This window comes from Paramisgurnus dabryanus, chromosome 13, assembly GCF_030506205.2.
Source record: "Paramisgurnus dabryanus chromosome 13, PD_genome_1.1, whole genome shotgun sequence".
NCBI lineage: Eukaryota > Metazoa > Chordata > Actinopteri > Cypriniformes > Cobitidae > Paramisgurnus > Paramisgurnus dabryanus.
This window is the reverse complement of record NC_133349.1, coordinates 9895580-9910808: the sequence shown is the minus strand read 5'-3', so window position 1 is coordinate 9910808 and position 15229 is coordinate 9895580. Positions and strand designations below refer to the sequence as shown.

Below are 15229 nucleotides of genomic sequence, written 5' to 3'. Positions count from 1 at the left end.
ATCAAATAGGGCAGCCATCGTCTCCCCCCACCAGCGGCCTGACATGACCAGGGAGGAGCAGGATTAGGCCTACCTCCCAAATTCACTGAACCCAAAGGTCAAGAGGAGTTTATTACAACCGGACCGGGAGGTTCCGAGTCCCTCATCAGCAGACAAACCAGACCCACCCACTTACACGCACCGTTGAACGCTCTCGCGAACACAGACGGACACACACACACACACACACACACACCCGTGCAAACACTCTCTCATACAAAGTGGTCAACAAAGGGAAGAATTCTGTTTGCTAACGGCGCCCATCCGTGTAAAAGCACCATCTCAAGAGCACAGCATACAGTTTCACAGCACGTCCAGCCAACACCAAACACCACACACCACACACACATGCATGAACAGACTCATCACAACCACAAAGAGAAGTGGCACAACACTTTCCTTTTCACAACAGCATGCAGATCCACTAACCTTCTTCTCTCTGCACCTTTGTATCTGTCGAGGGGCATACGGTTACAGCCATCCGATTCCACAGCTGAAACTGTCTTTCATTTAAGAACAGTTCAGAAAAAGGTCAGACTTGGAAATAACAAGCTGGCATGAAGCTTTTTCACTCACTAGCTGCCTCATTCTTAAGGGACGGGAGTTAAAAAGAGAGAGCAAAAATGTTACACCTGCTTATGCAAGCACAGAGGAGGATTTAATAGGAAAATAAGCTGATCTGACAAAATAGCCTCAAGCTGAATCTCATCAGAACTGATTCATATTAATAGGTACATTATGATATTATTATGTGAACCAATATACACCTATTTTGATTGATTAGTCAGAGCTGCTGTGTTGATAGTCTGTGTTTTATCTAGGACTAGCTGAGCACGTGTTTGGCTCACAGAGGCCTGGCTGCACTGGGCTATCTGGTCTCTCAGGTCCCCATTGTGTCAAGCTGGTAAATGATTAATGCCAACTGTTCCTTCTCTGACCTTGTTGGTTAAAAAACTTGTACCTGACAAATCCCTTAGATGGAAGAGTGCCTCAGTCACAGAGAAAGTGTCTTGTTCCAAAACAAACATTAGGTTAGGCACAAAATTGGCTACATTCTTCTTTATAAGATTTATTTTTAATATATAAATCAGCTTGATATTACGTGAATTTATTCATTTTGATATTAAATATAATGTACACTCCCAGAAAAAAAAGGTACAAAGGTTGTCATTGGAAATTACCTCAAATGTACACATGGGTACCTCTAAGGTACATGCTGGTACCGTAAAGGGATAGTTCACCCAAAAATGAAAATAATGTCATTAATGACTCACCCTCATGTCGTTTCAAACTCGTAAGACCTCCGTTCATCTTCGGAACACAGTTTAAGGTGTTTTATATTAAGTCTGAGAGCTTGTTGACCCTTCATTGAAAATCTACGTACGGTATACTGTCCGTGTCCAGAAAGGTAATAAAAACATCTTTTTTTGTGTGTGCCTGGGCTTCATTTACAGTCTGAGGGAAACGCTGTAAATTTGAAATAAAAAAACTTTGCAAACATGTCTAAGGATAACACATCATCCGGGTCACTGCAGTCACGTGACTTTCGTCTCGCGCATGCGCTTCACAACAGGCACAGAAGAGAAGACAATGATGAATAAAGTCGTAATTTTTGTTTTTGGACCAAAATGTATTTTCAATGCTTCAACACATTCTAACTGACCCACTGATGTCACATGGACTACTTTGATGATGTTTTTATTACCTTTCTGGACATGGACATACGTAGATATTCAATGATGGGTTAACAAGCTCTTGAACTTAATATAAAACATCTTAAACTGTATTCCGAAGATGAACGGAGGTCTTACGAGTTTGGAACGACATGAGGGTGAGTCATTAATGACATTATTTTCATTTTTGGGTCAACTATCCCTTTAAAGGTACTGTACATATCTTTACCTAAATAGTACATTTTAGGTACTTTTTCAAAAGGTACCATGACTAAATGGTACAAATTTTGTACCTGTTTTTTTTTGAGAGTGTAGGTAAGGTGAGAAATGCTTAATCTTATTAATTATCTATAATATAGCCAATTTCACTATAAAATTAAAATTAGGGTATGACAGGTTATATTTTGGCAACAAGGTATTTTATGGTATGTTATATTTTGATAGAGGTACAAGCATATTTAACCCCTTAAAGGGGACATTTCAAAAGACTTTTATAAGATGTAAAATAAATCTTTGATGTCCCCAGAGTACATATGTTAAGTTCTAGCTCAAAATACCATATAGATAATTTATTATATCATGTTAAAATTGCCACTTTGTAGGTGTGAGCAAAAATGTATCGTTTTGAGGGTGTCATTTAAAATCCAATGAGCTGATCTCTGCACTAAACGGCAGTGCTGTGGTTGGAAAGTGCAAATTAAGGGGCGGTATTATCCCCTTCTGACATCACAGGGGGAGCCAATTTTTTTCACATGCTTGCAGAGAGTGGTTTGCCAAAACTAAGTTACTGGGTTGATCTTTTTCACATTTTCTAGGTGGATGGAAGCACTGGGGACCCATATAAAGCACTTAAACATGGAAAAAGTCAGATTTTCATGATATGTCCCCTTTAAAGTTCAGTGTACCGTGGAAAGAACACTGCATTATTTGACAGAAAGCTTAATGACATACAACAACTCAAAAACAAAAAACTGAACATGTCACATATCTTTGGAAAGCTGAGATTCTTGTGATTTGAATGATGTGAACCTTTTAAGATCTATGCATTGTTTAACATAATGAAAGGGGAAAAACTAAATAAATAATGAGAGAAAATAAATCCAAAAGTACACATTTGGAAGTTTGTTCATTTATACTTAAAAATATATTTATTTTATCTTTAAAGAGAATTCACTACGGTAATCACAAAAACACAGTATGCATCATGAAAAATCAAAATAGGCCAAAATTTAAAAAATAATAATTTAAATTCGGGTTTATGTGAGCTGGATGTGTTTTATGAGATTATACAGTCTGGTATTCAGCACTGCAGTCAGCCTGAAATATTTTGCATATCATCAAACCCCTTTTAGGGGGTAAAATCTTCCCATAATTTTTTTATGTTCATATGAACACTATAAAAAAGTCAAACAACAAACCACAGTAAAACAGAACCATTCATTGCTTATGACAACTGCAAGAACTCGCTATTTGAAAACCCATCTATTAAATCCATCCATCTTAAATGTGGTTCGTGTGTTGGTCTCTAACCTTAAATAATTCTTATAGCCTTAAGACAAAAGAAAGTGATTTGGTTGATAACCACCTCCATTACAACGAGATGCAGACAGTGGCAAAAAATTAGATTTTTGGTTCATTCTCCAAGTATAAATAAAGTGCATGCGGAAAACTCGGTGTCGGACCACATCTTGAATGCACGCGGACTGACTGTCTCCCAGACGGGAGCCTACAAAAACGAAACACATCCGGAACAACTCATCTGTTTGTTGTTTGTGTGTCTGTGTGAGGGGGAGGGTATGTGTGTGTGTGCTTTCACAATTGCACTCTTGAATGGAACGTCGAGTTACATCATAAATCTGTCCCTCATCACGGAGACAAAATGAAAAGAGCCCCCACCATAAAACATCTGTAACAGTTCCATCCGCCACTAAGACGTAATGGGGTGATTACCGAGTGGGGTGGTTTCGGGATGATGCTAAAGCATGCATAGCCCCCCATCTTTTGTACAGCTTGCTGAATGTACACCTAAAGTGCTTGGGCATCCCGACACCCAAAAAGCTTATGGACCTCTTTAAAAATATAAAAATAAATGACCACCTGGACCCATCCGGACCCTCGTTCATCGCACAAAGCAGATGACACCTGTACTCGATCTCCAGTGTACATAATTAATGTCTGATCTTTTTGGGGAGGCCACGGTCCAGGCCGGTTGTACTCCTCACCTTCTAATCAAGCGCAATTGAGGTTAACTGTATTGTGCCGCGCTGAAACGCTAGACAGGTAAGCTGCAAAGGCTCATGACTAATGGATGGTGCGAGCCGGCAGGGGCTGTGACCTTTTGAAACACCCCAGGCACCATCTCTGAGTGAAAGTCGTGCCTCTACAGAGCACGAAGGTGTCCATCAGGCCCGCTTGCCCGAGATCAATCCACCAGCCACCTTAATTTCTGCCATCACGGTGGGTCTGTTCTTGCTAGCTAGCTGCTTATAACCAGTGTTTGTTTTTTTCTCAGCAGATCACTTTACTATACAACTCCAAACGCTCCATTGTTCCCAGCAGCGCAAGCTTGTTTTTATGAAATCAAGCAGGTCTCCAGCTCACCCTGCTGCATCTCTTCAAACAGCGTGTGAGGTTGAAACCCAGCTTAGGTTTAGCTTCAGGAGTAGCATTCAAGGCACATGGCCAGCAGTACAACCAGATGGAGGGTGGCAGAGGGGTCATGTCCCTACCCTGCCTCTAAACACTGCTATTGTCCGATCGGCTGTGCAAATTTACCCTGCACTTAGCACACACTCCGACACAAGAAAAGCACACACACTTAACGACAGTAACCAATACCAGACCATTGTCTCTAAACACTCAATTGAGTCGTGTCAAAGACCAAACGTGACAGCGCCTCAAGAGAATTTCCAGAAAAATAAAGTATCTTGTCAAACAAGTGCTAAAGGCGCTCAAACATGACATAAATCATTGTGAGTCACCTCCAAATATTTGTCCATTCTCGCTTTACCAGACAAAAACAACAATTCTTGAAGATTCTTCTATTAGATTTCAAATGTTTTTCTGCCACTAATGAAATAAAAGCACGGGCTCGGTTTTCAAATGGCCCCTGGGTTGTGTTATAACACGATTAGCAGGTAAGCAAAAGCCAGGTGTTAGTTAGAAGCCATCCTAGATTTGGGTTATAGTGACTCTGGAAACACAGCAGATGCCCCCCATTAGAGGTGGTCTTTTGTTAGGTCTCCGCTGCTTTCCAGCAAATGAGCAGCTGCTAATTGCTTTGGCCTCTTTATTAATGCTGCATTATAAAACAAGTTGCAATGGGAAAAAAATTCCAACGGTTTGATAAAATATTACCCGACCTCTCACCTCAAGGCATGGGTAAATGTATGTAACGTTTCAGGCTTTTGTCTTTGTGTCCAGTGGATGAATGCACTGGGGGTCAGTCGAGGCATCTGCCACCCTTCAAACACCCTCCATCCACCCATCTGTGAGCGCTGATGCTCCCCTTCTGTCTCCACAAACACAACATCCTTACTGTCTTTTGATCCGTCCCTCTCTCTCTTCCCACATCCAATGTTACAAACAGGAACAGACTCCGGACACGTGTGCATCTTAAACCTTAGATCTTACTCATCCAAATCAAAGTGCTGTCATTAAATTCATGTTTTGAAAAGAGATTTTCTGTGAAAAACTCAACACATGTAGTTGCAAATTAAATGTTAATCCAAACGATAAAATTTCAAATAAAAGCAACATTTTATGACTTAAAAATACACTTAAAATTGTATAATTTGACTCCTAATATGATTGACAAAAGTAAATTAACATCATGTTGTTTATGTGTTTTCCTGTCATTTAAGGGTTAATAAAGTACAAACAGCTATTACTAACCCCTTACCAGTAACTAACCCCATTTAACTTTTCTCCTCCCCAAAACGTCCCTTTGAATCCTGTTTGATAGCGTAGTGCACAGATGCAATGTGTCAAAGCTTTTTATAAAGAACATTCCCATAAACATTCCCATAAAAGTTTACTGAAGTATCTGTCCCTCTGCCAGGCATTTCACTGTGCAATTTTATGAAAGAGAAAAGCCCTCACGCACATATTAGACATAACATTCAAATAAACAGTGATGTCTCAAGTGGCATTCCCGTTTCCAAAAACTAGGAAGACTCATTTACTCATCCCCGGAATGCACTGAAGAACCCGGAATGGTAAACTCCACATTCCATTTTACTAAACACTGCATCTCCGGCATTCCGATCTACATCCACTCTTTCTATGAACCCAGCCACTAATACATAAATCATAATCATATATGAGATGGAAAAAGTCTTGGGCCTGTTGTAATCAGTCTCCATAGCTTCCCTGACGTTATATGGAAAGGATTCGGATAAAGGTATTTAGTTCTTTAATAATAGCATTAGTCGAATCATTAATCTTATACAGCTCCATATGAAGTAAACAAGTGGCTTTTAATTCTGCATTACTTACACAGAATAGCATCTGCAAAGAATGTATACCCCAAATTGGCCATTTAATGTCGAATTTTATTTTCTACTTAAATGGAGATGATGGTTTGTCCATCTGAATTAGTTCCTGTATGCATCCATCTATTCCGACAGCTCATAATAATAGCGGATGAGAAGCAAAAATACCACCTGACACAAAGCATGCTATCTCCATCTTCATTCTGAAAGACATTACTGTCATTTGTAAGGACAACTTAAATGCACATTAGCATCTTTTTCCCCTTTTTGAACAAACATGTGTAGAGTGATATGATACTGTAAGGGAGTCTGGACAACATATACCATTTCAAAGCAATTTCCTAATTGCTTCCAGGCCACGGTCAGCGAAACAATCCATGCCTTTCATCTGAAGATTGGGAAACATTACAGTGTTAAGAAAACTTAACATGTGGACGGGTAAATTCATTTGAAAACAGCCTGTACGCTGGAGACGCAATCCCTTAAATCTCTGTGGTCCACATGTTTTAACACAGTTTTTTAAAAAAGTGTGCAAGGCACAATTAGCATGTGACACATTAGCACCATTACATTTTTGGAGCAGAAATGCATCTGAGGATAAGGGATCTGCTAATAATGCAATGCAAATACAAGACCCAGACATCCCATGGGTTTTTAACCATTTGAGAGCTAATAAAAATGTGAAACTGATCAGGTGAGGAGCTGGATTATCTCAAAAGAGGATCTGTCAGTGCAATGGAAATGAATGATAGACCTGCTGACTGAAATCAAGAATATAAATGTTCGATTTTACACAAGATTAATTGAAATTTTAACTCTGTGTGACACCTTAAGTAAACTAAATGGAAAACTATTCCTCAAAGAGATTGCAAAAATGTCTAACATTTAGAGTGAACTGTCTAAATGTCAGTATTCTTTAATGTCTGTTCTGAAAGGTTACACAACATTAAACTAAAGTAAAACTATGCAGTTAAAACAAAACTTTTTTTGCTTTTTTTGTTCACCTAATAATGCAACATATTTAAGAAGAATACTAAAGTTTAACATGAATGTTTTTCATAAATGTAAAGACATTTGAGGAGTCACTGGCACCACACAAATAGTGCATTTATTCATTTTATTTGTACAGTAATAGTGTGGATTATTATCCATTGATATACTGTATATATATATAATATAATATATATATATTTATATATAATTGGGAAAAACCTTAAACTCTAGTTGAATGCACCTCAAAACTCAGATTCTATGCAATTATGAGGTAGACATCGATAATGGTATTTTCACCCTCAGCAATAATGAATACATTTTAAATTAATTTCGTTTTATCAGCGTAAGAAATACACGATTATCATGAAACTCTGTACATCACAAATAATAAAATAATTATAGAATAGAAATTATAGCGATTTGAGTGCATTTATAAATGTACATTAACAAAGAAATGTTTTCTCATTTCTTCATACGTTGCACTTTTACGTTTTACTTTACAAATATTTACAGCTCAAAAAAAGAAAAAAAATGAACAACAGTGCATTCAAAGCTAATGTGCATTTAAATATAATCTCGCGTGCGAGTCTCTTTTTCCTTGTAAGTCTATAAGTCAGGAAAAAAATGATCCTTCCAGACTTGGACAGTTAGTTGCTGTGGAAGTGCATTTGTAAATATGCATTGATGGATTTACATTTTTCATCTCTTGCAAATCTCTTTGTTTGTCGATTCCACGTGAAATTGCAAATTGTAAGGCTTCGTAACCTACAATCAAATGTCCAGGCACTTGAAAAGTTTATTTTCAGATATCGACCTCCTTGAAAGCAACAGTTGGCTTCTATTTCTCTCTGCAGGTATGAAGTAGAAACGCATCTGCACTCTTTCTTTCCATGCCGTATAATTTGGTCGTAATAAAGCGTTTCCAGGACATTGGTGACTGTAGAGGCGAGGGTCACTGCCTTTTTTTTCCACATAGCATATATTATCCATATAACTATAGACCATGAGTGAGAGAGCCTTTCCGTTTGAACAGGTGCCCGTCTGCCCATTCTTCTGAGTCCACAGAGATAATGGTGTAACCTAATCCTCAGTGAATCCTGTCCAGACGGTTACGGACTAAATCTGGCTTTTCTTCTGCCTGCCTTGAGACGATTCATTGGAGGAATATTTCTTAAAACGTCTGCGTTTTTTGGAAATGTTTTACGCGTAATTACAAAAGTAAACCCTAAAGGGGATTTATTTTAAATATAAGATATACTATCTTGCCACAAGCAAACTATTTGCTATTGTTAATGGTCAGATTAATTGTCAAATGGAATGTCTCCAGGTAGGATGAAGAATCCCTTTTGCACAGGTAAGAATGCGCAAATGTAATCGTCTCCAATGCTTCATGTCTCGTCTTGGCTTCGTTCTGGACAGATTCGGGTTCACGTCGCCTCTATTCAAGTTTTCATGCCTTGGTTTGTATGATTCGCTACCTGCAGCCACACTGCTCTACCACCATGTCCTCGTATTGTTTATAAACAACATTGTTTCCAGAGTCTATGTACAGTATACTGATGGGGCTGAGTTTGGTGGGAACGCAACAGCTCGGTGGCGTGCTGTTGGGGTCCATGGAGTTCATGAGCGTTTGAATGATGGCGTGGTTGGTCGGCTCCAGGTGCGACCTCAAGGGGAAATCGCACACGCCCTCGCAATGGTATGCTTCGTAATCGAGGGGCGCGATGATCCAATCGTCCCAGCCCAGCTCTTTGAAATTGACATGCAACGCTTTTTTGCTACATCTCGATTTTGACTTTTTCCCGTGTCTTTTCCCGTGGCGATTGTTGAGCGCAGTTCTCCGTCTGCGCCTCGCTTTAAACTGAAGCGCGCTCTCGTCGTCCTCCTCCTCCTCTTCTCCCCGAGACTTGATCTTCTCTTTCATCTCATTGAACAGGTTCTCCCTCTTTTTAGATCGCGTGTACACCACCAATATCGCCTTTTCTTGCTGTGATCGGCCGTGTCGGTGGAAACCCAGTTGCTTTAAATCGATTTCCGCGTCGGATTTGCCATGCGTCGCCTTGAGCTGAAGACAAAGCTGATTCCCTTGGGCTGAATGATGCCTGTTCTTGAAAATCCCCCATACGTCCAGAACCTCCCATTCTGGTTTTCGGGAATCCTGGAGATCAAGGGACCTGGAACCCAGCGGCCTCTCTGATCGACATGAGAGTAAATGAAGGTTGTAGACGCCTGACTGGGACGCTAGGAAATCCCCAGGCGCTTTTCGAAATATCCTTAATTCAGCCCCGATCAGCTCTTCTTTGTCTGAGAGAGTTGAGACATCAAACAGATACGTTTGTCTTCGCAAAGGAGAGAGCACGAGATCGTCTGCAAGATAAAAAGAAATAATTGCAGTCAGATTCACTTTGAGTGTACAGTGGTCACAAGAGAAGTGCCTCACATTCTTATCAGCTTTTAAGTTGTAAAGGTCGAAATTTTCAAATTTGTATTTGATAAAGTCACTTAATTTCCATCATAATGTTCCTATTAAGCTGGTAAAGCACATAGTTAGCAGCGCAAAGGTCATGGGTTCGAATCCAACACACATACTTAAAATTGCCTTTGGATAAATGCGTCTGGCAAATGCATAAAAATACTTAAAATAATGAGGTATCTAACTACAACAAAAAGATTATCATAATAAGACAATTATGATTGATTGCTCGCTCACAGTGCATGCTATCTGTATTTTTGATAAACCTTTTTTTAAATTGAAGTCTGGTCGGTAAAATAATGTTATAAATATGTGCAGGTGATAACGCTAAAAGAGTTCTGGTAGCCAGAGAGAGAAAGAGAGAGAGAGAGAGAGAGAGAGAGCGAGAGGGGAGAGAACAGTGCGCCAGACACAAAACGACATACTGTACGTGTTGAACAATGCACAATTAATGCATTCTTTCCCCTTCAGGAATCCAGAGGCCTAGGCGCACTTTATCACCGCCTTTTATCTCTATGACGGACCAAACGAGAAGCATTAATCTGAATTCAAGAGGGCTTGTGTAAGAAATTTAGTTGAAATGTTAAGACTATTATCGTTCCAACTGCGCCTTAGGCGTAGATATCATTTAACCTATACAAAATGCCAGACAAATACGTGCAGAATTTTGAATAACACATTTAAACTACTTTTAATAAGTTTGCTCAGTGAGGTCAAACAATTGTTTTGTTTAAAAATCTTAAATTGCCTGTAACCTCTATTATTTATTGGGTCTAACATAATCTATTTCAGTGTAAAGTTTTTATTTAATATTTACAACAAACAACTTTAAAAAACACGAAACAATCCAAAATAGACTTTAAAACAACGCGCCATCATTATGATAGGCTATTTAGATTTCCTCCTTTTTGGAAGCGTAAACGTAAATGTCAAATAATTTATGCCGATTGAAACCTTGTGTTTACTTTAGTTGCAAAGCACGTATGGTCCACATTAGCGTTTTTATAAGACCTCAAACAAATCGAATACAAGGTCACCAAATAATTAACAGTTTTATATTCCCTCCCACCCCATTAAAAAAACACCACAGCTTATATTTCATCCCCTCTGCCAAAAACAACATCCCCGGCTCAAAAGTGATTATTCCGCATATAAATTATTTCAAACACAATTGCATTCAGCAAGAGTTGGACGAGTTTATATAGCGGCCTAAACGGATAACTAAGACAAGTGAATAATACTAAAATAAATGCATTAATCACTCCAGTCACACAATTCCTCAATTTTAATCAATGCGCATTCTTGTCCAATAAGTCGATGTGGTTTATAACGACGGACGGACAGAAATAATAAGGATGGAGACTTCTCTTGGTGTGGCTACCGGGGCCAGCAAGCACCATCTGCGTTTTAATGAGTTACTTCAAGTGCCAAAAGTAATTTTCATACATTCCGTTTGTTCTTGTCTGATCTTGCAACCATAACGATCTAAAATTTGGGGAAATGTCTTATCTGTTTTGGAGGAAATTCTTTCCTGTTACACATAAAGATTACTGCCTTATCATAATTGAACCGCGCTTTGGTGGAAATGATTCTTGATGATTTTTAACAGTGTATGACGCGCATGGCGCATTAAGCCAAAACTTTAGTGCAGCCAGGCAAATGAAATATTTTGAGAATGTCGCCGGTCTTTCATTAATTTTGAGTTACTGTTTTTAGTATGATGTGAAAAGTATTAATGGGAAATTTAACATGCCGATGGCTGTAGCACATCAAGCTACACTGAGAATTTGAGATCTCGAAAAAAAAGTTTCGATTTGTAACACAAACTAATGATAACTTGACAAGACGCACGAAATATCCACATTTTCTAACAACAGAACCGCAAAAATTCCAAACCTAAACAGACGGCCACGCACAGAGGTATGTTCTCTAGTTTTGTTCCTCTTATGGGGATGTGCCACTGGCTGAACTAGTTCATTACGGGAGAATAGACAGTGTTTGATATGTTATGACATGAACACTCAATTAGATCACCGAGTTCAAATAAACCAATCAGCGGTCTGATGCAAAGCAACCCTCAGAGGGTCCAGGGAAGGGTCACAGCCAATGACACATCAAATCAAAATCAGTGAAGAAAGTGAAGCTTTTTCATCAAATCAGTGCGCTTCTTTTCTTGAACGCGTTTATCTGCAAAGGAAAGTGCAAACTGCCAAATTAAAAATTAAAACCGATTTCCACATCATTTTACATTTTTTGTTTCTTTATTTGCAGGTTTGCATTCGTTCATCTTCCTCTCAAAACATTAATCAAATTTATTCGCAAACCGTAACGAAAAAAAAAGTAGAAAAAGCAAGTCGAAGTTTAACAAAAATATTTACACACAAAGTTTAAAATGTCGATAAGCATATATCAAAAATAAGTAAAAAATTGTGTGAAGATACTCAAAAAAGTTTCCTTTCAGTAAAAAAAGTTTCGTTTCTCTTTTTCCTCTCCAAGTTAATCCACTGTGAGGTTTGTGAGAACAGCTCGGACTGCTTGCACGCGAGCGAGGATGTTAGAAGAATGATTTATTACCTTCATTTAGAAAACGCACCAATTAGTGTTTTATTGGCGTGTTACCTTGGGGTCAATGTAAAACTAATATAACTTATATTTTGGGTAGTATAGAGGTCGAGCTGACCATTAAATTGTTTCCCAAACAGGACGAGTGATCGACGAACCCCTAAACACAGGAATAAATCCCTTTAGTCATAACTGGGGTTGATTCCAAAAATGTACAATTTCAGGAGGGGGTATCCTTATTTCTCCTCCAACGAAATCCTAGATCTATCCATTCGATTTTTAGATAAAATATATACTTTTTAAAACAACATAGCATACCAGCCGGACACTTACTCACAATATAACCCACACATTCAAAATAATTAAAATGAACAGCTTTGCGTAAAAGGATAAATCATCAATATTCAGTTTAACACCTATCCAAAATGGTAATAAAGCGCGCACAGCAAAATGTGTTCTTGCAAACAATGTAGATGTCTATTTAAAAGTAAAAAAATAAAACAAACCTTTTCCCCTGTCCACAAAACTCGTTATAGTATTTGCCGACTTTGAAGATCGGAAAAAACTTGCATTGAGTCCAAGTTTTTCAGCGGCGGAATAAGTCCTGTATATAGATATCATGTAGTCGTGTGGCACAACCGGGTCCTTTAAATCGTCCCTACGACTTGTGCCCGGGGAGGATGCGAAAATCTCTTTAAGAAATTTGTGTGACCTTTGTCCATCATATGCGCTCCTGCCACCCTTGCTCCTTTTCGACGATATAAGCGCAGCTGACTGGCAACACGGTAAACTCCACAGGAAAATGAACAGTGTGTAAAAAGCGACTGCTCGCAAGGCATCCATGGTGGTACTGTCCTCAAAAAGTGAAGCCGAGCTGTGTACCTCAGTGAAGCCGGGTTTTTGGTTTGTTTGTTTCACGAGCGCGGAGTGCGCGAGATCTGTGGTACGACTCTTTAGTGAAGTGCGCTCTAGTGCGGAGGCTGCAGACGCACTCGGAGACACGCCCACTTCAGAGACGCTCATGTATTTATTGGAGAACTTCTCCAGACTCTTTGTGAACCCCATGAGACCCAACAAAAAAATTTAAGAATTTAGTTTTTGTGGTTAAGTATTATGATTATTATTATTAATAATAACAATAATGTAGCTTAATTGGTAGAGCATTAGGTTAGAAGTAGGTTCGTCCCTGGGAGCATACTCTAATGTAGAAGTCGTTCTTCCAAATGCATACATGTAAACGTAATAAAAATGAGATACCATTATTCATTTTTCAAATACGGTTTTTTTATTTTACCATAGGCCGATTTAAAATTATTATTTATAATCAAACTAAATCACAATGTGCTTCTGTTACTCGTTTGATTAAGCAGTGCGACTTAAAGGTAATTGGTTCGATCCCAGGAACGCACATTACTGATAAAATAAATGAAACAAAATATAAAATCCTTAAATATAAAATAAAATGGACTGAATGCACTGTAAGTCTCTTTGGATAAAGTGTCTGCTAAATCAATAAATAAACGAATAAATGCAATTGGAAATACTAAATGTTTGCAAATACAAAACATATACAAGAGGCATGCACGATCCCAAGAATATAAAAAATCTGCATGCCCACTAAAGTGAAGAAAAATGAATTGCTTGGTTTAAGGAGGCTGTCAGCCGTTGGAATAGAAAAAAGACACAAGAAGGAGGGGGTTCTGTCTTTGCACCAGGCAACGCAACAGGATGCCGAGCCTTACAAGTAGACTAACATGTTGACAGAGGTTAACAGGTCGACAAAAATATTCACAGATCTATCGCACTGCCTAAGTGATGGTGAGAGAAACACCTCACTACAGGGCTGTCACGCAAAGGACTGCACCAGTTTCTTAGAGAGCAAATGTTTGCTTATTAAATTAAGACTAATTAAAAGGTCGAAAATAAAATTCACCTGTCACTTTTCAAGGAAGAGAGCACAGGCCTCTGAAAAAACATTACTGTATATATACACTGTATGCCAGTGACCGAGCCCAAATTGACTAGCCTAACATGGCCAAATTTATTTCCATCTTCATAAGCTGGATTGCAGTGATGATGGCCAGGCGAAAAAAAAGAACTGTAACCCAAACAATCCCATTCAGATTCTTCTAAATGCAGGCTATTCAGTTAAGTAACCACAGATTCTGCTTTAATTCCATCAACGTAATCTTGGGCTGCACTGCCCCCTTGTGGTTATCAATTAGGCCTGGATAATTTTTCAACAGAGAATTGGATGTGCAAGCCTTTACGCAGATAACGAGCAGGGGAGACACAAATTATGTGTTTGATGTCGTGCTTAACCACAATAGAAAAGGTAAATTCTAGTAAAAAAAATATCACGACTGGACATGTTTATTGAATTATCTTTAACTGTCAACCTGTAATGTCTTTTAGTCACTACACATGTTACTTGTTAATTGGTATTAGAGCTGCAACATGATGAGTCGTCTCATCTGTAAATATGGTTGTCATTATAATCTGTAAAGAACATATTCAAACAAAGCATTGATAGGCCAATCTTGAAGGCCAGTCCACCCTGCATCTGGCAAACATCTGAGATAATATCCTGCTGTGAATGAACATAATTTATAGAAAAGAAAACCTCACCCAAAATCAATAAAATATTTTATTGTGTGTTCTGGATCGTTGTGTGTCCATATGAGAAGATACTGGCTAACCTAGACATACACTCTCAGAAATAAAGATACAAAACATACCTTTTCTGTCACTGGGGCTGTACCCTTTCGAAAAGTACAGCTTTGCACCTAAGGATTGCTTTTTAGTGCCTCAGAAGTACTGGGACCAAAGAGTGCTTATTAGTACCTCAAAAATACATATTAGTATCTCAAAGGTACATATTGGTACCAAATGTATACATATCTATACCTAATAGTCCATACAATTACCTTTTTAAAGGGTGCTTCCCTCCTGACAGCTAGGGTACATATTTTGATTTTTTTTTAATAATGTAGGTC

The 15229-nt window shown here is 38.6% G+C and overlaps 1 protein-coding gene across 1 annotated transcript; it reads right to left on the bottom strand.

Annotated features, from left to right (window-relative positions):
- Positions 1 to 7354: 7354 nt before the first annotated feature.
- gdf6a (growth differentiation factor 6a) lies at positions 7355 to 13151 on the bottom strand. Its single transcript, XM_065298545.2, has 2 exons — positions 12740 to 13151; positions 7355 to 9565 (listed from the first exon to the last, which is right to left on the bottom strand). The coding sequence occupies exons 1-2, from the start codon at positions 13074 to 13076 to the stop codon at positions 8673 to 8675; spliced, it is 1230 nt and encodes a 409-aa protein (XP_065154617.1). The 5' UTR covers positions 13077 to 13151; the 3' UTR covers positions 7355 to 8672.
- Between the last annotated feature and the right edge of the window lie 2078 nt (positions 13152 to 15229).